The following is a 27551-nucleotide window of genomic DNA, read 5'->3' as shown; positions in this document are numbered from 1 at the left end:
CACTCATTCGCGTAGGTAATACCAGAACGAGGCTGGCTGGTATTGACAGCAGCCGCTATTTGGAGGACAACAAAACCTGTCCTTCGTAAACAAATCGAGCCAGTTGCGAGTCCAGACGGGACTTTAAATACGCCAAGATCAGCTGAAGATCATTTTCTGCAGAGATAGCTTCCAATTGAAACGGCAGAAATGTTTTTATGACGAAGACTTTAGGCTGCTTCTAGCAGGATACCGGGTGTATATGGGCAGCCTGGGCCAAGGGTCATCTGTGATGCAAGCCTGGTGAAACGTTCCCGAAGAAGACCGGAAACGACTCATATTTTCACCTGAGTCTCGGTATTCTCGTCTACCATTTCATATGCTGTAAAAAATATCGACTATCGCTGTCAGCAGGCCGCGTTTTCCCGATCAGCAGTGCCTACAGTGTACCAAAACCATCGGAGCAGACCGTCGGCCATAAACCCAAGATGGCGGACGTGGACCCCGAGACACTGTTGGAGTGGCTGTCCATGGGCCAGGGAGATGAGAGGGACATGCAGCTTATCGCTCTGGAACAGCTCTGTATGCTGTTACTCATGTCAGACAACGTGGACAGGTGCTTCGAAAGGTAAGGAACCACTCTTGTGCACATCACATAATGTTTACCAGATGCCGAGTTGTGTATATCATAGTCAGACTTACGAGACGGTTTCCACTGACGAACGGGAATTCCCACTTTCCGTCTGTCCAAGTCATCGTTATGGAAAGAGGAACCAAGAACAATACTACGTGAACATAAGAGAACGATATTTTAAGTTAAAGCATTGGTTGTTTATGATATTGATGATTTGAACACATGATTTTTAGCCGATAGAAAGCTAGGGTTTGTCTCGTCAGTTGTGGAAAGACAACAAAGGGCTGCAGTGTCAGCTGTGGCCTCCGAACAACGGAACAATGAGGCCACGTGAGGGGAACTAGTCCACCTGCTTCTGGTCATCTTAACTTTGTCATTACACATTTTATGTTTTCCTGTATGGACATGTTTATTTGTTATTGAAAATTCACATAGGCTTTGTCCACTATAGATTCAGCTTTTCTCCAGACAAAATGTTTCCGAGGTTTACGAATTTAAATCCCATGATGATGAGAAAGGGAGAGTTTCTCGTCCTGATACATGTATGGAAAGAAGGTTGAATTTCGTTTAACACAAGTGACAAACATTATTAGTCAAACTCACATTGTCTGACATTGTGATAATTTGTCTCTTGACCGTGTGAGTTGCATCCTGTTTTGGTGGATGAGTCATAAACAGCCAAGTGGCACCCAGAAAGAAAACATGAACTCCTGTGTATCAAGATGGATGTTATTTATGCAGAAGCAGGAAACCACATACTGTATTTATGTATGTTTTAAATGTAGGACTGTTGTTTTAGTAGGATAGTTGAAGATTTGAATTGAAGATTTGATATGAAGGAAGCAAAGATGCAATAATGTTGTTTTGTTAGTGGTTTGTATGCATCGTGAATGTAAAAATAACCCATGGGAAAAACAAGTTTGTGTTTTGAAACACAGCTCTAACAGCAGTTCCACGTGTATGCGAGAGCTACATTGTACCAAAATTGTTTCATTTTTATTCAAGTGCATTTTTCTTTCTCTGGAAAATATTAGCCATTTCTGTTCCTCTTTGTCACCATGTGGATTACATAATTGCCTTTCTTTGCCTATTTACTTCCTGGCAAACAATCCTGTCTGTATATGTTCACAACTTTGGCTAAGCACTCTGGGTCCTAAGAGACGTGTATTGTGCAATGCCAGCATAACACTGCATGGTATTTGTAAGGAGGATGGCCAGTTGAACTTTAAACTCTAGTCCATAAACAATGCCAACATCCTTGAGAGGAAAGCTCTTTCCAAATAAGTTGATTATAGTAATTTATATATGATGTGTTTCCTAGAAACTATCAAATAAAGTGATGATTCTCAGATGATGCAATCATTCATTTGCCTAACAAAAGTAGCATTATCTTTGAACAAAGAAATTTATCATCATGACTATTCTGTTGTACAGGATTACTATTAGGCAAAACAATAGACTACCAATGATGGTAAGATGATTCATCAAAATGAGAGGACATGCAAATACAATGTAAAGGGTACCAGTCCTCAGTAGTTGGGAAATTTGGCATTATTACATCATGACCCAGGGTCATGCTGGTCTGTGTCAGTTGACTACCCTGTCATTATTACATCACTATAGGTAGATTTGCTGACAGATAAAGAAATTACTATTTGTAACTAAGATGCATATGCTTATGATGATGTAGTAGAAGGTCTAATTTACAAAACTGTTGAGCTTTCAAAATGGATGTATCCGTCTCCCAGTGTGATGGTCGTATTTATAGGTTATTTTAGCCTTGGTCAATAGGCAGGTCATGGCAGGGAGAAGTCAACCGTAGAAGGTCTTCAGGCAAAAAACAAACCAGAAAAATTAATCAGAACAACAGACAACTCGGTGTATATTATATGTAATTTTGTTTGTTTATCTTTTAGAATTGTGTCAGAAAGACAAATGCTAACATGACTAGCCTTGGCACTTTTGAGGCACAAGGATTCATAACCTCCATACCATGAAAAGCAGTGTTCAGGGTTGTGTAAGCCATTAGTCATTGCAAGGTTCTGTTTGCTCAGTTCTTAGTCTTTTAGTGACAGAACAGTAACATGTAATGTTCCTGCCCTCCAGCTGTAGTGTTGTTAATTCTCCCTGATAGCCACCTGTGCTTAGTAATGACTGCCCTTGCAATGATGCATAAATGAGAAGAGGGAGTTCAGTACAAGGGCATGTAATGAACAGAAAATTGTTGTCTATGTATGAAATTGGCTGGCTATGCAACAATTTTTCTTTAAAAAAGTAATGTTGCAACTTCAAGTTACAAAGCTGTACCCTTATGTCTGAAAAAAACAACTCTGACATGATACAGAAATAGAAATTATATCATGATTTGTGATGCAATGTCAGATTTTCCCCTATTTGTATTAAATTCTATCTATACGGTTTCATTGAGCATATGAAGACATCTGTGTGTAGCTTGCCCTTGACCTGAAGTAAAAACTATAAGATGGCGTAGTATATTGATTTTGAAGAGATGGTTATTGTTATATATAATATATATAGAATACAACACTGTGTATTCCGTATCACCCGAGGTATCAGTCCGACCGCGGGTCGGCCCGCTCGACCCGCGGGAGGGCTGGGACAGAGGGTGATGCGGAATACACCATGTTGTATTTTATTTATGTCATATCCACCTGAGAAACCCATGTTTTGATGCGAAATGCGCCAGAAGTTGAACAAATTTGGTGCCCTCGAACCAAAAGTGTTGCAACAGCAATGTTCCAACGTCCGAATGAGGTATTCGAATTGCCAACCGAGCCGTATTCGGCCCGCTCGAAATGGTTTGATTTACTCGAAGAAAGCCTGTGTGATACGCCTTTCGAACCTGTGCGATACGGAAGCGTACGGCCCGGTCCGGAACACCCGTATCGAACGTTTTCGCGTCACAGGTATGACATAAACATTTGTATGTGTTATAACTTATATTGTTGTGGGTGTAATGTTGTGAAACATGAACTGTCCCTGTCATCTCAAACATCTGTGTCCTTTGGTCAGCCTCATTTCTCTTGAAGGTAAGGTGGAGGTCATTGTGCAGTTGTTTACATTAAAACGCTTATCAGTCAAAACATTCTGTGTGAGATCTTGGGCATGTAGTATTTTTTAACTTGACTGAAGTATGGTCAGATGGACTTGAATAGAACATGGTGCTTAAATTGATACAATGCTGATTTTTCAAGTATTTTCAAGTATTTTTCCATCTTAGACAGTAAAGTATCAGCCAGACTGGAGCTAGTAACTTGGAACATGGAGTAAATGTCTTTATATGGACATAAGGCAGACCTGTGGGAATTGGCACAACCACACACCATATACAGTAAAACCCATGGAGTGACACAGAAGCTCGAAGATGGGGGGAGGTCCAACTTTGACTAGTACCAAAGATTGTGAATATTTTTAGCAAAGGGTATATTCATGGCAGCTGAGCAGTGTATATATAGAGTCTAAGGCTATACTATGCCTATAGACTAATTGGTTATGTTTGGGATTAGATAGAGCCATTAAGTAATTTTTCTATGATATCAAACCCTCTTTGTAGAAAGCTGTTTTAATCAGCCCAAACATAGTATTGGAAGTCTGCTACTTGTACTAAGTTGTAGGTGTATAATTGAGCATTATTGATTTACCAGGCAATCAATCAAAAGAAAGTGGGCTACTTATGATTGTGCTATATTTGTAGATCAAAAGTTATGTCATGTAGCCTTGGTTGTAACGTGGATAATTGGTCATATTCACCATCAGTTCTGCTCAAATGTAAGATTTTGTAAATTATACTTATAAAAGATATTATCATCTTGTTCAAAATTCATTTTTGCCAAGTCATTGTAGTGGTGCTTTAGTTTGAACTACGTTTGATATAAAAATAGTGGTTAACTTGGGGGCCACTGTGAACTGTGAACATATTAGATTTTATCAGCCCTAACTTAGGGCTGTTAGAATAATTGTTCACAGTTTTCTTGCTACATTTTTGTTTGTTTGTTTTGCCACATTGGTAGCCAATGTGACAGTTTGGCAAAATATTGTATATGAAACAAACAGGTTACCATGGGTAGGGATGTGTAGTTTTTTTTGTGAACTATTACAGTATAGTGCCTTCAATTTCTTATTTTTCTTGAACCTTGATTATTTGCAATTATTGGAGTTACTGGTAGAGGATGGGGACCAAATTCCAAATCAGAATATACATGTAGTAATTAATGTTAACAGTGACTTTCTTAAGTGATGTTATAATCAGTTGATTAGAGAAGTAGTAGTAGTCCTTAGAAAGGAGTCCTTTTTTAGTTCACATTATCATGTAACATGCTGCATTTTGCATCTTCAAGTGAGAACATGTAATAAGGTCACTCCAACTGATGGGAAAATAACTGGTTACAATCGGAGTAGTCAATGCATGGTACATGTAATATGAGAATGATATAAGTTATCCCTGTTGTGTACATGTACACAAGCATACTGTGTACACAGCTGGAGCATCAGTACATGTTGCACATATGTAATGGTTTTTTCCTATGTGGTGTCAGGTTTCAGCCTGCTTTCATAAGAGGTCACATATCATAATGACGGTGCACCTTGTCTAATTAAGTGTATCGTCTTCTCCTGGTTTATAAAATTTTCTGTTGAAAAACAAGCTTGTTTTATATTTTATGATTATTGATATGAAAAGCTGAAGCAATCTTGATTGCAATAGGGTCAATTTTCTAATAATAATGTAATGGCAGAGAATGTTGTTGCACATTCTAAATGACTAACTTCTTCCCTTTCAGCTGCCCTCCCCGATCTTTCATCCCAGCTCTGTGTAAGATCTTCCTGGATGAGTGTGCTCCTGATAACGTACTGGAGGTGACTGCCCGCGCCCTCACCTACTACCTGGATGTGTCTGCGGAGTGCACCCGGCGCATCGTGGCAGTGGACGGTGCTGTGAAGGCCATCTGCAACAGGCTGGTAGTGGTGGAGCTGTCCTCTAGGACCAGTAAGGACCTGGCAGAACAATGTGTGAAGGTAGGCAGATGTGCAGGACTCAAACTAAGCTAGCTTAGTGGTAAGAATGCTTTGTCTACCAGCGCTGTCCAGTATTTACTTACTGTACTCCACTGTCATGGCTGTGTTAACATTTGTCTGTTGATCAGGATTAACTATTGCACCAGCCATCTGAAATAGTTTATATAAGTAGGATAATTTTCTGGGAAGTGCATACGCCTATACATTATGGCTTGTTTTGTGATAATTTTGATTATCAGAACCGAGGTTCACTCTGCTGTCTGTAACTCCCTCAGGTGCTGGAGTTGATGTGTACACGTGAGTCAGGAGCTGTGTTTGAAGCAGGAGGTCTGAACTGTGTGCTGACATTTATCCGTGACAATGGCTCCCTGGTGCACAAAGACACCCTGCACTCAGCCATGGCGGTGGTGTCACGGCTGTGTGGGAAGATGGAGCCCCAGGACACATCGCTACCAACCTGTGTGGAGTCCCTCTCCACACTGCTCAGACATGAGGACCCACAGGTGGGACAAGTCAAAATGCCTTTCACTCAACTCTCCTTTCTATATATATGCCCAACATGCTTGGTAATAGCCAATGGCTAGTTGGGCAGCCCTGGCTGTCTGTAAACAGCCAAACGAATAAATAAAGATAAAAGAATATTTTACTGTTCTCATCATGGTGGGGGTTATAGCTGATATGAACAGGTCTGTTAAGTGTCATCATCAATGGAGGTGTATCTTTACAAAGTACATATTGCATGGTAACTGTAATATCTGTACATGTATGTTTCCCTCCCAGGTTGCAGACGGAGCCTTGCGTTGTTTCGCCTCGCTGGCAGACAGGTTCACCCGGCGTGGGATGGACCCAGCCCCACTGGCCGAGCACGGGCTGACCTCGGAGCTCCTCAGTAGACTAGCCAACCAGGTGCGGCAATAGTGTCATTGTGATCATGTGATGTCATTGAAATTTAGAGCAATGTGTTATCTTCTAAATAGGAATAATTATATCAGGCATCAATACAAGGAATGGTAACTTGATATGACTGAATTGTTATGTATTGAAGTGGAGTAAAATGGAACAGCAAGTAAAGTTCTACAGCCTGTGTAACATAATTTATGCTGGAATGTTCCTTACAGGGCCGTGCATCAGGCCAGCTGACAGGTGCTCAGGCAGGTACACCAGGTGGGACCCCAGGTGCAGTTGGTGCCACGCCCGAGTCAACAAAATCTAGTGCCAATGTCTCCACTATTATCAGCTTACTGTCCACACTTTGCAGAGGATCAGAAGGCATAACAAAGGTAAAAAATTCTGCATTCAATTTTATCTTGTTTTTGAGATGGGAAGGTTGTTTTTCATATCAATACCGTTGTGTGTTTAGAATCAATGTGGATGTTTAATATATATGAATATATGTTTCATGCAGGACTTGCTGAGATCAGAGTTGCCAGAAGCCATAGAGAAAGCACTTTCAGGAGATGAAAGGTAGATGGATAAAGCTCTCTTAATGAACTTCATAGCTACTATTGGAATTTTTCATTCGTAGACACTTTGCTAGATGCAAGCTGTACAAAACATGCTGTGGAGGTATTTGTAAATTGCTTGATGCTGTAAAGATTATTAGGTATGGTAATGATGTGAAAAAAGTTGCTGCAGCTAAAACAATCCCATTCAGTGCTTTGATAAAAATTACAGTTGCATTAACAACATCTGCATTACATTTGTACATGTGTAAACATACTGGTACATCAGCCTCTGCTTGCCTTGATAAGGGATGGTTTTCTGTACTGACTTCCATTGTCAACACTGTGACTGACCACTTTCACTAGATGTGTGCTGGACACCATGCGGCTGGTAGATCTCCTGTTGGTGCTGGTGTTTGAGGGGAGGAAAGCTCTCCCAAAGACAGGGATCAGCAGTGTCAGCAGGCTGCCAGGCCTGCGCAGGATGGACAGTGCCGGGGAGCGCTCTCACCGCCAGCTCATCGACTGTATCCGCAGCAAAGATACCGATGCTCTCATCGATGCAGTGGATACCGGTAGTAAGTTTGGTTATCTTGAGTTGCCATGAAAAACATGTATCAAAATAACACTACCTGTATGACTTGCTATGTAAACAGATACCTGCACTCTTCAATGCTTCAAATATTTAGAAACTTTCAGCTCACATCGCAAGGCATCTTGCTTTGTTCTTAGAATATGTAGACTTAAGTGTAGTTACTCCTATAACTCACATTCTGTGGTATATTTGGCATTTGTAGCATACATTTCTATTCCATTATTATACTATCTGTTACGTTTTAACACTCAAATAACACTTTGGTTCTTGCAGCATTTGAGGTGAACTTCATGGACGATGTTGGTCAGACCCTGCTGAACTGGGCCTCAGCCTTCGGCACGCAGGAGATGGTGGAGTTCCTCTGTGAAAGGGGAGCAGATGTCAACAGGGGGCAGAGGTCATCCTCACTTCACTATGCTGCCTGTTTTGGTAGACCACAAGTTGCCAAGGTAAGCTACATTTAAAGTTCTGTGATATGTCAGACTGAATTAGTAACTTGTGGCGGGTAAAACCTGTGCTTCAAGAAAAATCTGAAAACATACCAGATTCAAGAGACATCTTTCCTTCTTGTAGACATTGCTGAGATATGGTGCTAACCCTGACCTGAGAGACGAGGATGGTAAGACACCGCTGGATAAGGCACGTGAGAGGAACGATGAGGGCCACCGACAGGTGGTGCAGATCCTACAGTCCCCCGGGGAGTGGATGTGCCCGGTGTCCTCTGAGCCCAGCAGCCCCAGGGAGGAGCCCGTGGAACCACAGGACGGGGTGGAGCCCAAGGGAGACCCTGAGATGGCACCTCTCTACCTGAAGAGACTCCTACCTGTGTTTGCAGCAGCTTATCAACAAACCATGATGCCATCTGTCAGGTAGGCAGGACCCGTACTGCCAGTTTGTAAATGTTGTCTAATCTTAAGTATACAATATCGATTAGTCATATCAATCTGTTTGTAGAAAAGTTGAGGAGACAGATTCTGGTAGTCATTATTCTGCCAAATGTGTTTTGGCAAGCTGTTTTTTTTAATATCATACCTCTTTTATTGGTCTACAGAAAAGCTTCCCTGGCTCTGCTGCGTAAGATGGTACACTACATCTGCCCCTCCCTGCTGGAGGAGATGAGCACCAGTGAACAGACAGGTCCCACCTTCGCCTCCCTGCTGGTCGATGTGTTGGCAATGGTACTTGAACAGGAGGTACATTTCGATGTACTCCGTTTTATTACTTTTTTATATGCCCAAAAAGCAACTTGTTACAGTACTCAATGCTCGTATCATCATGACATATGAAAGTTTAGCAATTCCATCCTAGTCACATCTCATTGATTTACCATATCCAGTACAGACCTTGTTTAATCCCAGCATCATTACACTTCCCTTTCCCCAGGATGATGACGATGGTCATCTGACGGCACTACAGATAGTGAATGATCTGATGAAGAAGGGAGCTGAACTGTACCTGGATCACTTTGCCAGGCTGGGTGTGGTCAGCAAGGTGTGCTCTCTCGCTGGCCCTCCAGATGAGGACTCAGAAGAGGAAATAGAGGAAGAGGAAGGTGCAAAGGGAGGAAAGGTAAATATCGTTCTTTCCTTTTCCTCATTCTTTCTGAGCTGCTTTTTAAAAACTTTTTATTAAGGACTGATTGCAAAATTTTCTGCTTTGTTCTAAAGTTGAGCTGACTGGTTGAGGCAGCACTTCTGTATGTTTATGTATTTTTGTCCCCCTGTAGCCTGCTGTGTCAGCCACCTCTTTACCCCAAGTGCCTGAGGAAAATATTGTTTCCTTCCTTCAGCCTGAGAGGTTAGAAGGCCAACAGGATGTGACAGAGATAGTGCAGGGGAAGCCCTACCACTGGCGAGACTGGTGCCTGGTACGCGGCCGTGACTGTCTGTACGTGTGGAGTGATGCCGCGGCCCTGGAACTGTCCAATGGTAGCAACGGCTGGTTCCGTTTTATTCTGGATGGCAAACTTGCCACCATGTATTCCAGTGGCAGCCCTGAAGGTGGCTCAGATAGTTCAGGTAAATATGATTATTTGTAAGATGCTGAAGTTGACTTTTATTTCTCATCTTTTGTTTCTTCATGTTTGGTTTTTCCCTGAATCAGTGCTGACTGGTTGTTTTCGGTTTTACAGAGAGTCGTGGAGAATTCCTAGAGAAGCTGCAGAGGGCTCGTAGTGGGGTAAAACCCGGTACACCCAGTCTTCCCATCCTGTCCAAGGCTGGACCTACCAAAATTGTGGTGGGAAACTGGTCACTGCAGTGTCGCAAGGAAGGGGAGATCTCCGTCCACAACTCTGATGGACAGCAGGCTACTGTGCTGAAGGAAGACCTTCCTGGCTTTGTGTTTGAATCTAACAGGGGAACAAAACACTCCTTCACAGCAGAAACCTCTCTCGGTAAGTTCTGTGTGACACAGCTTGGTATTGCCAAGTTCAGTTCAGTTCTTCCTCTGAAAATAATTGCCAAGTAATAGGTATGATTCCAGAATCATGTCTTGCATAGGCAACACTTTTTTTAGTCAACAAATCTATGTACATTTTGATTATTTGATGATTGAGTTTTGTAATGTATACAAAAGTTGTGTAGTACATGTATCTGTATCTATATGGCTGATGGCATAGTGCTATGTAGTATCAGAATCTTTCCAACAAAAAAAAATTTTTTACTACTGAACGTTGTGAGTTGAAGCACCCAATGGGTTTTATCGGGCATTATGTTGCAAAAGTCATGTTTCATCTATACAGGTCCCGAGTTCTCTGCAGGTTGGGGTGGAAAGAAGAGCCATAGGTTCAAGTCCAAGGCTGAGCAGACCAAACAGAAAATCAAGTGTCTGGCCCGCGAGCTGTACGAGCAGCACTTTAAGGCAGCACAGGCGACCCCGAGAGGAGTGGTGTCCAAGCTACGCAGCATCGTGGCTCAGCTGGAGACATCATGTGAAGCTCACGGCAAAGGGAACAAGGTACAGGCAGAACACAATACTGACTCTTGCCTGTGGCATCATGCTGTATGTCAGCTGTCAAACAATTTTACAAAGAAAAAAGTGATAGAACATGTTCCAAATAAAGTATCAATTTTTAAGGCATATCAAATGCCTGCTTCCTGTAATAAACTAATTTGTGTTAAAAGGTTATTATTTGATTTTGAGTTGATGTAGGAAGTTTATATCTGTGTGAGATGAAAGTCTGTTTGCATGTGCAGGTGCAGGAAGGAGAGCTTGGCTGGGAGGACCAGATGAAGACTGCCCTCGAGTGTCTGACCCTGCTGCTGAAGGACGAGGCCACCATCTCAGCATTTGAACTCCACAGCAGTGGGCTGGTGCAGGCGCTGCTCAACTGCCTCAACAATGTGAGCTCATACTGATGTTCATGTGCTACAGCTGTGTCATAGAAACCTTAGGCAATGGATGAAATGGAAATATAGGTTTGAAATCTAGGTTTGAAAGACAGGACACAAAACATTGGTCAGATTATTTATGTGATTTGTGGAGAATAGATCGAAGATCAGTCACAAATGAATTGAAATACTATGCCAAGATAAAGACAACATGATTATTACATCCTGCCCAATTTTTCCTTTCAGAATGTTGATGTTGACAGCAACAGAGTTGCTTCCAGAATCAAGGTGTTCAAAGCTGCCTTCAGGGACAACACAGAGGACAGGTAAGTTGACTTTATGGATTGTTAGTTTAGATCGAGGAAAAAGTATCATTATGCACATATTCTGACACCACATATGGTGTGGAGGGTGAGGAAGTTTGTCTTAGATAGAAATAAATACTGAACTGATTATTAAAAAGGATGTTATTTCCACTTTCTGACTCCCTTTGTACTTTGACAACAGCGGTGTGACCCCATCTGTGGCCCTGGTGAGGAAACTGGTGTCTGTGCTGGAGTCCATCGAAAGGCTGCCCTTGTTTGTACATGATGGACCTGGGTCAGGAACGGGTCTTCAGGTAGGACTCAAGCACTGTTTTATCTCTGCAATCAAATCAATTTATACCCACTTGCTATATTTAGTATTGTCTGGCAAAGAAACAGATTGATTACTCCTGCTGTTGTCTCATATTGTCTCCATTTTATAAGAAACCTTAGGAAAGACTTATTTCATGTGTTTTTTTAGTGTTACAAGTTTGCTATTTGTTAGAGGATGATAAATGACATTGTGTTCCACAGATCTTGACAAGACGTCTCCGGTTCCGCCTGGAGCGGGCCAATGGGGAGACTTCGCTCATCGACAGGACAGGGCGCACCTTGAAGATGGAGCCCCTGGCCACTATAGGAGCATTGGAAAGATATCTGCTCAAAATGGTATGTATTAGAGATTGGAGAAGCTGGAAAAGAAAAAAAAAAGATAAAGAATGCAGATGGAAAGAGAACAAAAGTAAGGAAATGGAACTTAGTAGGTATTGTTCCTGGAAGGGAGAAAATTTTTTATGAAGATCACAACCTTCAAGTAGAGACATAGCTTTCCTTAAAATTTTCTAATTTGCTATGGTGACAACTGTTGGTTGGTTTTTCAGGTTGCCAAACAGTGGTATGACTACGACCGCAGCACTTTCTCCTACATCAGACGGCTGAAGGAGGGGCAGACGTTCACATTCAAACATGTGAAAGATTTTGATGAGAACGGCATCATATATTGGATTGGAACCAATGGAAAGTAAGTGATGGCATGATGTTCTATGTAAGTAAGTGGCGGGGGTGATATTCATTGGTACAGTCAAACCTGCCTATCCAACCAACTCTATCTACCAACCAACTCCAGTCAACAACCACTCTGAGACAGTCCCGTCCTATTTTGCATGGTGATGGTCCTCTTTTAAACAACCAACTGCTTACCCCAACCAGCAATCACATTTTTGCAGTCCCCAGGGGTCTTTCACACCCCTCTCAACAACCAAAATTGAGAGACAGTCGCTGTGTCTGATCCATCCCAGCAGCAACATTTTCAAAATGAGTACTTCTGTAAGCTCTGACATTTGCATCAGAAACAATTTTGATCCACACTAAACCTCACAACAATAACACCATGTAAACATCAATAAAAATCTGTTAGAAATAATGTCATTAACAGATTTTTACTGTTTTTCAACTCTAACATGTCAGTGAAAATCAGTGAAGCATATTTAACACTGTGCACATCAGTGGGAATTTTGACATACTGATAGAGAAACTTAGAGCTTGTTTTGGCTGTTTAAGGAGCAGACAACTAACAAACAGAACATGTTTGATTGACAGATAAACACAGCTCTGATTGTTAAACAATAGTTTATTGAAATTAGTTTACATAACAGCATGGAGACTAATAGTTGTCAATGCATAATTTGGACATCTTGTAGTACGAATGTAACATTACTTGTAAACACACCAATTCAGCATGTTTTCTTGTAACATTTTTTTATTATTTTGTATTTCTTTGCTCAGTTGAATTAAAATATACTCTTTGGGGGTCAAAACTTCATCAGTATGACTTTTTACAAGTAACTGTTACATACAAGCAGATGCCTATGGTAATTTTTATACCAACCAACCAGCCAACCGACCCCAGTTTTATCCAACAACCAACTCCAGTCAACAACCATATTTCTTTGGTACCTTGAGTAGTTGTTGAATACAAGTTTGACTGTACTTTCACAAAGCCTGTTTCAGTCTCCAAATTCAACACCCTGTTAACTTTGTCTCTGCAGGACAGCATTTGAGTGGGTGAACCCAGCCCAGTATGGCCTGGTGGTGGTGACATCATCAGAAGGGAAGAACCTGCCCTATGGTCGCCTGGAGGACATTCTGAGCCGGGACTCCTCTGCCCTCAACTGTCACACCAATGATGACAAGTACGTTCCAGGGGTGCTGCTTGAGTCAAACTGTCTTGAAAGCAATATTCAATGTATTTACAGTGTGAATTGTTCTCATCTAAGCTTCTTGATCTTTCAGTTAAACTAAAGATGAATTTTATTGATTTATGATTGATATAGATTTCCTCAGTCTTTGAATGTCCATGTTTGATCTCTCAGCTGACATGTTACTGTATTGTCACAGGAAAGCCTGGTTTGCCATCGACCTGGGTGTGTGGGTCATCCCCACAGGCTACACCCTTCGCCATGCGCGTGGGTACGGCAGGTCAGCGCTGAGGAACTGGCAGTTCCAAGTGTCCAAGGACGGCCAGAACTGGGTCACCTTGTTCAACCACTCTGACGACAGTTCTCTGAATGAACCAGGGTGAGTTTGATAAGATGGAACTTACTTTCTTTGTTATTTAATTCAATTTATTGAGATTGCAAACAATACAATGTAATTTAACTAAGAGGTAAATCTTGGCTGCTTCATGGTGACGTTATAGTTTGTGTTATTTTAGAGAATATCAAGGACAGTTTGATGAGAAATATTTTGATCCAAAACCAACTATAGATAGTTGATTCAAAACCAACTATTTAGTACAAAATTCTCTGAAATTCATGCCCTTGGTTGTTCTTTTTTTTTAATGAGAACCAGTGTCATGCATGTGTCCCATTATTTGTTTCTTTGTGCAGGTCCACAGCTTCTTGGCCCATAGAGTCCCCTAAGGATGAGAAGCAGGGATGGCGCCATATTCGTCTCCAGCAGACAGGCAAGAATGCAAGCGGCCAAACCCACTACCTTTCCCTGTCAGGCTTTGAGCTGTATGGGATCGTGACTGGGGCTTGTGATGACATAGGTATGCTGTGTGTTCTGGGATTCTTATTGCAGTAAACTGTTTGTTTCTTAGTATGCATTCGGCTGTTTTTAAAGCAAGAAGTTGTAACTGTGTGCTAACATGTGATGTTCTCCAGGTAAGGCAGCTCGGGAGCAGGAGGCATATCTGCGTAAGCAGCGGCGTATCCTGCGCTCCCAGGTGCTGCGGCAGATGGTGGTGGGTGCACGTGTCGTACGAGGACTCGACTGGAAGTGGCGGGACCAGGATGGTGGACCCGGGGGAGAGGGCACCGTCACAGGAGAGCTTCATAATGGTATGTGCTTTTGTGAGTTCCTCTATCCCGTATGTTATGTGATCTGGTCTTTTGAACATATTCAGTAGGATTCCTGTTTATGGCTATAGCTTTTTCAAAGAACTCAGCCAGTTAGGCTTTCAGTCCCATGGTCTTCTTTTCTCTTTGTACCCTTATATTATGAGTAAGATGTTTGATAACGTCCTGTTATTTCTCCAGGCTGGGTGGATGTGACTTGGGATGCTGGCGGCTCAAACTCCTACCGTATGGGTGCAGAGGGCAAGTATGACCTGCAGCTGGCCCCGTCCCACAACCCTGACCTACTAGCAGTCATGACGGCCAAGAAAGCTGATACAAAGTCTGTCTCCACTGAGGGTGCCGTGGGGAGGACTCGTCGGGACCAACGGGAAAAGGACCTTGACACCAAAAAGGTAGAGGGTGCAACTGGAGGAGTTGAGGTTGAGCGAAGTAGGAGGGACTCAGATCATGATGAGGTGAGGAGCGCCAGAGAGGAGCTGAAGTCTCGCAGAGAGTCTCGAGCACGGGCCTCCTCAGAGGAATCTGCCGGGGCCACGTCCACAACCTCGGAGACTGTTGTGGTGAACCTGGAGACAGAGGCTACCTCAGAGACAGGCGTGGTGGTGCACAGTAGTGACAGGCCACCGGCCCCACCCTCTGTGGAATCATCCAATGAGGACATCTCTGCCCTCCCTGACCCAGTGGAGCGCCCAGCATGTGACCCACGGCCAGGCAGTGTGAGTCCTCGGCCCACAAGTGCAATGAGTTCAGAGACTCTGTCATCTGTTGGCGAGGAATCTGGAGCCATGTCAGCAGAGTCCACCACAAGGACATTAAGCACCTTCAAACCAGAGCCTGCAAAACTGAGAGGGGAGCCGCAGCCTTCGAGTGCACCAGGAAGCATGAGCTCAAGTGTGCCAAACTTGTCGTCTGCACGGGAAACTGCTGCTAGCCTGATGGAGTCCTTTGTGTCCATCGCGAGAAGGGCTGGCGCTGGTGCTACCAACAACATGCTGTTGAGCCGCAGCACCAGCAGCAGCCATGCCAGCGGACTGGTCAGACTGGGCCTGTCAGGATCTAATGCTGTGCAGTCAGGTTAGTGTGCCGACAGCACAGACATCATAGAACTTATGTGTGGGGAGTGGGGTGTTTTCAATAATGATGGGACTATTTAATCAGAAGTGCATGTGCTATCAGATTGTAGTAATAATTTATCTTGGTATAAGGTCCTTTTCCGTTCTGCATGAGGTATGCATTCGTCAACACAGAAAGTCTATGGTAAACTTTTCCATGTGACAACAGGATTCAAATCAGTAATGTTATCTGTCATTTAACCCCCCAAATGCCCTTATCAATTCCTAGACTAATCCTTGGGAGTGAGTTATAAAGTTATTCCCAACTGCATGCTACAAAATGCATGTAAGAAAAATGACAGCAAGAAACTTCTGAAAAGTCTTACCGCAAGTCTTGAGGACCTGAAGTTAGTCTCTGCTGTGTAAGTCCAACAAATGTACCCCGTCTCCTCCAGTGGCATCAAACAATGTGCTGAGTTCGGCCCAAAGTGTCCCCAACCTGACTACGTCCAGCACTTCGAACGCTACTGCCACTAACACAACCACCATGGCAGGTACATGGATGATTCTGCCCATCTTTATATGTTGTGCTCAGCAGGGTTTGTACAGTCCTGAAAATAACATTGTTCTTGAAGATAGAAGTTGATTCTTTATAATTCTAATGAAAGGTCTGACATATCACCAGATAACCTTCATAGTCATAGTCAATGGATGATTTTGTTGACAGGATGCTGAAAAAAGGCAGTAGCCATTTTGTGTGATGACTCTGATGAGAATACTGTAAAGATTTTACAGTCACAATTGCAAATACTTTACACATAAATTACTTGCAAGTTCTATTTTACCACTGAGCAGTGAAAAGATCTGGTAGTACAAACCCTGCTGTGGCCCTGTGGTGGTGATCTAAGTGCCGTGTAAATTTCTCTGCTCTGTACCCAGTGTACGTGTCATTCCCCTCAATGCACCCTGTCCTTCACTACGTGTTGTTCCAAAGCGTCCACTTTAACTGAGTTAAGCTATCTTCATATCAAGCCATGTAACACAGTCTTTTGCAGCTACCTCGTGCACTTTTCCCCAGTACTCCCCCCTTTCACAAGTAACATTACTCCGCTACACTGACACAAATGTGTGGTAATATACATGTATATTATGTACATACTTCAGTTATAAAGTAGTCTTCAAGCATGCAGAAGGCTTGAAGACCAAAATTGACAATAAGTGTCCATATTTAGTATTTGGAATTTATTAAGCCTGTTCTTCTACTTTTCTCTTGGGTATTTCCATTGGAGGAAAGTTCAGATGTTTTAAGCCCTGCCAACGAAGGACTCCTCTTCACTGAGCTCGAAAAAGGATTCTACACTCAGAACTATTAATAAATCTGGATAATCGTTAGTTGTGGGACCAGATTTGATGGCAGGATTGCATAATCTATTAGTAGTTATAGTGCTTCTCTAACAATCTTGCTCCATTGACCAAAGAGAGACATTAGACTCTGTAGTCCTTGAGTCTTTTTTCTTCCCAGTTATGGATAGAAATGAGGCATTGGAAAATGACAAAAATGGCACATTGAATTCTGTTTCTGTAAGATGATTTGCGGGACATAAACTTCAGGTTTCACAAAGCTGAAAATTCTGTACTTTATGCCTTTCTGGAGAGCACCTAGATAAATCATTGTCTATGCCATTATTCATCCACCTGGCCAAAGTAAATTAATACATAATTTGGTCAGGATTCATAGGCAAGACTGTTGTCTCCACAGCTAACCTCAGCACCACCATGACGATGAGCCTCACATCCACGTCCAGTGAGAGCGATAACGACTTCCTGGACACCTGCCGCGCCAGCACACTTCTGGCCGAGCTGGAGGATGACGATGATCTCCCTGAGCCTGACGAGGATGATGATGAGAATGAGGATGAGAATGAGGAAGAAGAGGAGTATGAGGAGGTTGTGGTCAGTGCTGATGTCTCTTCCTGTTGTCACAGTGTTGTTTCCTGGTTCCGATTGTGTTATGTAGAAATCATTATTCTTACCAGAAGATACAAGTAGTATTGTTGAGGATCATTTGTATACATATTACTTTAATTTTATATACTTATATCTGTCTTGAAGACAAGTCTCCCGCATGTAGTAGTATTTTTTTATGAAGACTAACATTAACGATGTTAAACATGTTCAATTATCAACTGCTAAGAATGCATACAGTACAAAGAGAATTTGTGCTAGGCTCGAAAACATTGCATGGAAGCATTATGACATTCATTATGATGGAGTGGACATGGCTTAAAACTGTAATCTTGTGTCATGTTTTAGTGTTTATTCACCTTCATATTGGGCTGCAGCTTTGGCTGTCATGTATCAGCCCAGCTAACCCTTTGGTTGCAGCATGCATGCGTGCCTAACAGCAAGTGATACCGTAGCTCTGCGTGGTGTGTTTCATGTAGTTGAAGTCAGCCTACCAACATTGTGGCAGTCTTTTGATGGGAATTGTACGTCGCCTGCAGCAGGAGGAAGAGGAGTACGAGCTGCGCGGGGGCCGGCGCCGCACCTGGGACGATGAGTTTGTCCTGAAGAGACAGTTCTCTTCTCTTGTACCGGCGTTTGACCCCCGTCCTGGCCGTACCAATGTCCAGCAGACACAGGACTTGGAGATCCCTGCCCCAGGTAGTGGTAAAAAGGCCAGAGTGGTCAAGAATAGACTTGGATTGTCAGGAAGTCGTTATGTTGTCGTTAAACCAGAAACACACTGTACGCAAACAGTTCATATCATGACAAAGTACATGTTTTATTCAAAATGTGAACAGTAGTTTCAAACCTATAATATTAGAGGGTGGTCTCATTTTATCATCTGATAAACACAGTGATCAACATGGTTTGACCACCCGACCTGTTTGGCATGTTTGGATGATGAAAACTTGTCAGTCATTGTAATGTCGTTATAATCTCTCAGGCGACCCAGAGGTAGCAACACCTGAACAGGAGGAGACTGTCCCCACACCCCAGCTGGTTCTCACTCTCAAAGCACCAGGGGTGAGTAACATACTGTCATGTCTGCTATGTGTCATTGGAGATGTCATGTGCAATGGGATAGTCGTTTGTTGTAGACCATGTTTGTACTTTGAGGATATGAAAAGATATGGAGTGAATGACCTAGTGTAATTGACCATGCTTCTGCATACTACAGTTTGTAGATTCAGTGGAACAGACCCTGGAAGGGGATGCTGCTACCATCTTCAGCCACATCCAACACATGGTGGCCACTGCAGTGTCTGCTGGTGGCAGGGCTGATAGACTACGCAGGATATGGGAACCCACATATATGTATGTGTATCATTATGCTTGTCTACATTACTTATACTTCTTTCTTTATTCATTAAAATCAACCTTACAGAGATTAATTCTTAGCAGACGCATCTCTGAATGCCGTTGATCTTTACAATGTGACTCAGAGTAAATACTTACAACGACTAGACAACATGTACAGTACGCATGACATACACAGTACATAGACAAATAAAACACTTAGGCACCAGTCATTGATTTGTTGTACAGTCTGATTGTATAGTGTAGGAATGAGTTGCGCAGTCTGGAGGTCCTTGCTTTTGGGACCGAGATACTACATGAGCTTCGAAGTGACCTCCCAGTGACCTCTGACCTGACCGGAGGGACCATGTCATGTAGCGGGTGATCCGGGTTCATCATTTGCTTGAGTAGCTTAATGGCAGCGAGTTCACGTCTCTCCTTGAGTGTGGGCAAGTTGCCATACTAGATGAAATCTCATAATTTTTCGAAGTTGCCTTCCCTGTATAGATAAGTTTTATTTCATGCTTGTAATATTCTTATTCTAGAATCGTGTACAGAGAGAGAAAGGAAGAAGAGGAAGTGGAGAAAAGGGTGAGTCTGAGTTTTGATTGCTAATGAATATCTGAAAAAATTCTTTTATCTTTGTTTTAAATGACTTGTATACAATGATTAGAGAGAGAAGACAAGGGATACATCAATCTCTATTGACAAATAAAAGTACAGCAGCCAAAATGCCTGAGGCAGCTCACAAAATGTAAATGCTTGCTGATGCGGCCTTTTGTAGTTTGTTATTCGTTATTAAAGTTCCTTCGTTCTTTGCATTCCTCCTGTTCAAAAGACAAGGAAGAATAAACATTATCTGCTCTAGCTGACTTGTGTTTTTGTTTCTTCCCCAGGGCCGGTGGACTGTTGAGTTTGTGGAGAGAGCGCTGGGCACAGACGATCTGCCGAAGTCGGAGCTGATCTCCTACCTTCAGCAGAACGCAGACACCGCGTTTCTCAGGAGATGGAAGCTGACGGGGGCTCCCAAGAGCATCAGGAAGAACAGAAACTGTGCACAGTTGGTGGCAGCATACAAGGTGCGTCTTGTTATCGACAGTGATCAAGATTTGATACGTATTGCTTTGTTGTAACATGTATCAAGAGATACAAAGAGGCATCAGAGATCAATGATAAACACTCAGGGTAGCATGAAGGTGTGGGTTTTCATGTTGATGATGCTAAATGGGTCCAATCTTTTGTGGCTGTAGGAGTTTCTTGGCAGCGGTGGTGAATCTAAACCTCCAACACCACAGCACAAGCCAGTTGTTCACACCAGCAACATTCTCAGTGAGGGAGACTTCTCTCCCCCGCATGCCCGGGAGGATCCTCCTCCTGCACAGTGGACGACGTCCTTCAGCTACTCAGGATACTGTACGCAGTCGCATCGGATGTTGCAGACATGGACACAGAGGGAGGAGACAGCCACCACTTCAACGTGTCGGCAGAGGAGTTCCAGAGCAAGAAGCTCACTAACAAAGTCATTCAACAAACTCAGGTTAATATAACCAATACTTGGCTTATGGAAATGCTGTTACATGTAAAATCTCAATTACAGCACAAATGTTTCATGGTGATTAGGGATATTTAATGTCAATACTTGAATGAACTTGCCGTAAGATTGAATGCCTAAAATGTGTTTTTATGTGAGATGTCTCACTAGTTTCTCACCTTCCTCCGCTAGGACCCACTGAGCCTGGCTGCTGCAGCACTGCCTGAGTGGTGTGAGAAGCTGACCAACAAGTGCCCCATGATCTTCCCATTTGAGACCAGACAACTCTACTTCAACTGCACTGCCTTTGGCTGCTCAAGGTATGAATTTATAGGAGTTCATTTTGTCATTGATTATCACACTTGCATTTGAGAGCTAACATTAACTAAAATGACAAATCAAGGAATGGATTAAATGTGTCTCATGACAAAGTTTTATGAAGAATCTTGTTTGGTTGAGTTGCATCCAATACCCTCACTAGAATAGTAATGTCTATATGTATCATTACCTCCATGAAAAAATGGAGGTATAGTTTTGAGTGTGTCTGTGTGTGTGTTTGTGTGTGTGTTTGTGTGTGTGTCTGTGTGTCCGCATATTTGTGGTCATCATAACTTGAGAACCTCGTGATGGACTACGATGATATTTGGTATGTAGGTAGGGGTTGGGAAGACGAAGGTCAAGGTCAATTTTGGGCCCCCTGGTGTGTGGCCTTGGTACTGCAGCGCAACTTCCGGTTTTGCCATCTCGGTGTTCTGAACATGCTATGGTCAAGATTTTTAAGTATTAGATAGCTCTTGTACTCAGGAAAAAATTACGTAAGTTTGGGCCCCCTAGCGTCTAGTTTGGGGATAGCAGGGGCATTTTTGTCAAAAACTTCTGACGAGGATAACTCAAGAAGGGAACAACGGATTTTCATGATTTTTGGTATGTGGGTACCTTAGACAATGTTGTACAAGATTAAATACTAATTATGCAAAATAGGAGTACATTTGCATAATTAATGAGGATATTATATCATGGCAGTTTTTTCAATGTATCTCTTGTCCTGGATGTGATATGGTCTTGACATTTGGCTGGTAGATAGCTTGCAGTGTCATGACAAAGTGGGGCAGGTTTCAGCCCCCTAACATTTAATTTCGGAACTGCAGGGGCATTTTTGTCAAGACATTCTAAAGAGGATAACTGCAGAAAGGATTGATGGATTGGCATCATATTAGGCATGCGGGTACCTTAGGCAAAGATGTTCATAATGATATACATTTTATGCAAATGATGACTTAATTTGCATAATTAATGAGGAAATTGTATAATTCCATTGTTTTCAATAACTGGACTTCAATAAATGTAACACATGTTAACTATGATAGGTGGAATATACTAGTAAGCAGATACCAAATATGGTAATGAGGAACTTATTTGCATAATTTATGTAAAAATTGCAAAAACGCTTTATAATTAATAATGGGAATTTTATAATTGTGACATGTGTACGTTAGTCAATGATGAACAATACCATGCATAAATTATGTTAATGTGTTAGTCAATTGCATGAAATTTACGAAAGCTCTAAATTTTCATGGAGGTATGAGGTCGCCGAACTCTAGTTGTATTAGAATATGAAATGCCATGAAGAAGCCAAGTTGTGAGAATCATTTTCCCTAATATCTTACAGAGCAATTGTATGGCTACAGAACAAGAGAGATGCAGCTCTGGAAAGGTCACGCGGACCCTCACCACGGCGTGATGACCACCACGAGTTCCGGGTCGGGCGCCTGAAGCACGAGAGAGTCAAGGTCCCACGAGGCGAGAGTCTGATGGAATGGGCAGTCAATGTCATGAGACTACATTCTGACAGGAAATCAGTTCTAGAGGTAAGGGCCGGTCTTGACCTTGAAGTTTTTCTGCCAGTCATTTATCACATAGATTGCACTCCATTTGGACCATTGATGAGGAAGCAGTGCTCACCCATGACCTGTCTGTGTTCCAGGTGGAGTTTCTTGGTGAGGAAGGCACAGGACTGGGTCCCACGTTGGAGTTCTATGCTCTGGTGGCTGCTGAGCTGCAGAGGAAGTCCCTGGGGCTGTGGCTGTGTGATGATGACTTCCCTGATGATCAGGCTAGAGAGGTGAACACAATGTTTACATTTCTTTCAGCTTGATATGATTAGAATTCACTTGGTGGAAGGTTGTTCACGTGACTTGTTTAATGTTTTGTTTGCACATGTTGTCCTGCTGTAACTGCATAGCAGGAGCATGATACAGGTGTGTCAGCTTATACCTCATGCAAAGATGTAGACAACTATCAGCTACCCTCCCTCAAACTCAAAGCCATTTCCTTGTTTTTAGGTGGATATAGGACATGGCACCAAACCACCAGGCTACTATGTCCAGCGTGCCTGTGGACTGTTCCCTGCACCACTCCAGCAGGATGCAGAGGCAACAGAACGTGTGGCCTGCATGTTCCACTTCCTGGGCATCTTCCTGGCTAAGAGCTTGCAGGACGGACGACTGGTAGACCTGCCCATGTCACGCCCCTTCCTGAAGTTGATGTGTGTTGGGGACGCAGATAACAGCATGACAGAGACTTGTGCAGAGTATCACCGCAGCATGTCAGAAATCGACCTACACTCCAATGAGACCCAGTCAGAGGCATCCACTGAAGATGGTACAGAAATCATTACAGGCTACATCACAGACGATGACTCCAAGTATGATCTGGTACAGGACCCACCCAAACCCAAGTCACCTGCCTGGTTTACAGGTTAGCATTGATGTTTTCATAGGTTCTGTCAAGCCAAGTGCCTTTTATTTCTGGTCATTCCATTTATCTTATGCATCCGACGTCATCTAGGTTGTACTAGTAAACTAATCTAGCAAAGCCAAGGTTGAATCAATGAAAGCAAATACTGGTATTCATTCAAAGTTCCTTTTAAATCAGATGACCGGAAAGGATGAATTGCGTAACACACAAACACTAGAATGTCTGCTCTACAATTAGTAATCCTATCTTAATACATTCATGAATAATTGATTGTTGATTGTTGTTGACAGGATTGCTGAACTGGGAAGACTTTGAGCTGGTGAACCCGCATCGTGCACGTTTCCTGAACCAACTGAAGGAGCTGGCTGCGAAGAAGCGCGTCATCTTGAATGATAACTCCCTGTCGGAGGATGACAGGTCCAATCAGCTGCAGAACCTGTGCCTGGTGAACCCAATTGGATCAGGACCACCCTGCAAGTTAGAGGACCTGGGGTATGTGTAATCACTCTCCAGCCAGGATCAGTACTTAGTCTGAAAAACGCCATTAGCACATGTGGAGGCAGTTTCTTTCTTTAATTTGTTTTAAATTTCCTAATGTAGTAGCCGTTCAACAGATGATGTATATAAAGCATAGCACATGTGGATGCAGTTTATTTCTTTTAATTTTTTTTCAAATTTCCTGATGTTGTAGCTGCTCAACAGATGATGTATATGAAACATTCTCCTTTTTCCTCATGCAGGTTGGACTTCACCTACTCACCCTCCTCCAAGGTGTATGGATTCTCCCACCTGGACCTGAAACCCAATGGCTCTGATGAGGTGGGTACCAGTTGGTGGTGGAGAAAGTGATGTATTGTTAACATCTCAGGCATCACTTATTTGTATAAGAAGAAAAACAAAATAAGACAAAAGGATAATGCTATTTTCATCTAAATTTATTTGGTACTGAAAGCATAGACCTTTGCAGTTATCATTTAATTGTTGGGGTTTACACAATGTAAAAATAATCACAGTATCTCATTCATGCCAGGAAAGAAGGAAGGATCCCTAGCAAATGACAATTTATGTTTGTCTTGTTACAGCATCTTTCTCTGGACAACTTGGAAGAGTATGTGGAGGTGATGTTTGACTTCTGCATGAACACTGGTGTTAGGAAACAGCTGGAGGCATTCAGAGGTATGATAACCAATAGCAATTTAACAGCTTAATGATAACTTTGGTTCATGTACATAGCAGAAAGTCATGCAGTATTATAGTTAAATGAATTTCATTAAGATCAGAATGGGGTTTCTGGAGAATGTAGTGTGAAGAATGTTGCAAAGAAGAGAAGTGCATCATGCACTTAAGAATGGCAATGTGGGGTTTATTGGAGAAGGCTATGGAATGCTGTATGCTCAGAAGCCAGATTCAGCAGACCTCTCTAAGTAATAATTTTTTTCCTCAGCTGGCTTCTCCGAGGTGTTTCCCATGGAGAAGCTTCAAGGCTTCAGTCCCACAGAAGTGCAGCTGATGATCAGTGGGGACCAGGCACCTTCCTGGATCAGGGATGACATCCTGAACTACACAGAGCCCAAGCTAGGATATACCAGGGAAAGGTACAAAACCATGCTATTGTGTTGCACTCTATTGTTGTGTTACACTGTACAATAAATGCCAATCAGTCAAACTAGAACATTGTGCAGTCTCCCCTTTCCAGCAAAACCAACTGGTACATTTTCCAGTGATGAAAATTTTGAGTTGGTTATGTGAACAAGGTAGAAGCTTGCATCTTCTTGTTCAGTCTTGAATAGGAAATAGCCTTGTAGAAGGTAAAAAAAATGTGTGTTGCTCAATTTCGTCTTGTGATATCTATGGCACTAAACACATAATTTGATTCTGTTCTCTCTCTGCCCACAGCCCTGGTTTCCAAAGGTTTGTTAACGTGATGTGCAACCTGAATGCTGATGAGCGGAAGGCGTTCCTCCAGTTTGCCACTGGTTGCTCCTCCCTCCCCCCCGGTGGTCTGGCCAACCTGTACCCACGCCTCACCATCGTCCGCAAAGTGGACGCCTCTGATGGCAGCTTCCCGTCTGTCAACACCTGTGTACACTACCTGAAGCTCCCCGAGTACTCCTCTGAAGAGATATTACGAGAGAGACTCCTAGCCGCAACAAGGGAAAAGGGATTCCACCTAAATTAATGTTGACTCCATTTTCTAGCCACCTTGATTACTACTATTGTTGCTTCGGACAAAAACATACAAGAAGCGTAGAGACTGTGGATGCAGTGTGTAAACAAGTGTGCATGTGCTGGAAGATGCATGGGTTTGTTCAGTGTACCTGTATGTCTGTGCCATAGTGTTTGCTGCTGTGGGCTAATGATAACTGTGGTGTGGATGGGATGTTCCAATACAAATATATTAAGAAGGTGTATATGCAAAAAAGTGGACTGCCTTTCCCATGTAATGTGAGGATTGGTCTTTGAGCCTTTATTGCCTGCTTAATTTGTAGATAGCAATCAAATAACCTATGATAATTGATGACTATAACAACATAGGGGCCTTTAGAGATCAGTATATGGTAATTGTAAAGTTGCAGATTTACTATAGCTTTGGTCACTTGAACTTGTTCTGTATTTATGACTTGGTACTCATGCCCAGTATGCTAGCTTTTGTGGCCAGGAAGGACAGTACTTGTATCAATACTTCTTTTACACAAATACTTAACTAGTTACATTTGTTTTGCCTTTGTTCATTTGAATACATCAACTCCTTTGTTATGTTGAACACATGCAATTGCTAGCCAGTAAGAGGGAAGCATTTACAAATGTAAGGTAACAAAATGCAAATGATATTTCTTGTTGTACTGATGCTGGATATACAGAAATACTCATGTATAACTGATTAGATGAAAAGTTTCTGAAACCTACAAGAAGTATAAATGACAGTTAAGAGACTGAACTTTCCTAAAAGATGTCAAATGTAAAGCTGCTTTGTATTTTACAGAACTTTCAATATTTTCAGCAAAGTCCCTTTGTCTAGTAATGGGAGGCACAGTCCGTGGAGAGCATGTCCACTGTTCAAAGTTTTGGAGGGGTTAAAAAATGATCAAGCTTGATCTCGAAGAAACAGATAAAACAATGCAGGATGTGGTGCATTTTCATTTACTTAAATGAAGGAGTTAAATAATTGATTGGGGATTGTTAAAAAGTACTTGTGCAAAAATGTAAATATGGTAGATAAGATTTAAGGGTCTGAGTCACCCCCTCCTGAATTTTGAAATGGAGCAACAAGATCCATGTTCTCAAAACCGACGTTGACAGTTTCTCTGCCCGTTTTTCTTCTCTGTTTGTTCCTGTGTTGGTTGTGGCTTGGATAGGTCTTCAAGGTTTTGACAACAATGATAGTGCCTTTCATTTCTATGTTAGACCAAGTACATGTAAGGCAAATCAATTGTACAGGCATGGGACTCTCACAAGTATAGAGACTTGGAAGACTTCCCAAATAAGTAAGTTATGTTTATTTACGTGACTGGTAGTCCATTACATCTGTTGGTGTACCTGACAACAGCGAGCTGCTTTCCTTACCTGTTTATGGAAACGTACTGTAAGTTAAGTCGGAAAGCTGTTGAGTGTTAACATTTCTGTATTGCACTACTCAATGTAGAGATGTTATGATGGAGGGTACTCATAATTTCAACATTAATAGACTCAAACACCTTCCAGTTAAAACACTTAGTCCCTTGCCTGTCATTATATTTGCATCCATGTGTTGCAATATGCCCAGTTTTCAGTTGAGACAGGAATTGGTCAGTCAGTGGCTCTTTACAGTAGCATCTGTCCCTGCTGGTTGGCAATGACTTCGGTGTGCCTTCGCTTCCCTCAGCCTTCCGCCTGTTCAATTGCATGATCATGGCAGCCACTGCTACTGTAACTGGAAAGACTTTGTTATATAAATGTTTGAAAGACCAAAGAAAAGTGTCTGAGTCATGATTTTGTTACTGTTTCAGTTGTGAAAAATTCTTCACACTACAGCCCTTGTTAATAAGAGGATGTAAGTAGAACCAAGCTATCCTATGTCTGAAAATATGCTTTCAAAACCTTACTTATGCTATGACCATATGGCAATTTCCATGCAGCAATTAGTTTGAATATATAGGACACTTTGAATGTAAAAACTAAAAGTTGGTTAAAAAAAATTGTCAAAGTACCTGTAATGTTCTAATTTGCAAAGTTTCAACCTAGT

The 27551-nt window shown here is 42.3% G+C and overlaps 1 protein-coding gene across 1 annotated transcript; it reads left to right on the top strand.

Annotated features, from left to right (window-relative positions):
- Positions 1-27278, top strand: LOC118423931 (E3 ubiquitin-protein ligase HECTD1-like). Its single transcript, XM_035832250.1, is given in 42 exon segments — positions 1-607; positions 5413-5647; positions 5923-6150; positions 6428-6553; positions 6766-6927; positions 7053-7111; positions 7456-7667; positions 7958-8133; positions 8258-8553; positions 8736-8877; positions 9068-9253; positions 9411-9702; positions 9816-10079; positions 10428-10642; positions 10882-11028; positions 11263-11342; positions 11524-11635; positions 11856-11990; positions 12203-12342; positions 13370-13513; positions 13719-13898; positions 14210-14373; positions 14489-14665; positions 14864-15757; positions 16191-16289; positions 17495-17688; positions 18180-18399; positions 18686-18765; positions 18920-19056; positions 19584-19629; positions 19935-20117; positions 20289-20406; positions 20409-20575; positions 20762-20889; positions 22242-22440; positions 22557-22694; positions 22915-23329; positions 23620-23821; positions 24070-24148; positions 24412-24505; positions 24774-24924; positions 25226-27278. Coding segments are annotated over 42 exon segments (7839 nt in total). The 5' UTR covers positions 1-467; the 3' UTR covers positions 25509-27278.
- The last annotated feature ends 273 nt before the right edge of the window (positions 27279-27551 follow it).

This window comes from Branchiostoma floridae, chromosome 1, assembly GCF_000003815.2.
Source record: "Branchiostoma floridae strain S238N-H82 chromosome 1, Bfl_VNyyK, whole genome shotgun sequence".
NCBI lineage: Eukaryota > Metazoa > Chordata > Leptocardii > Amphioxiformes > Branchiostomatidae > Branchiostoma > Branchiostoma floridae.
This window is presented reverse-complemented; position numbering and strand designations above follow the sequence as displayed.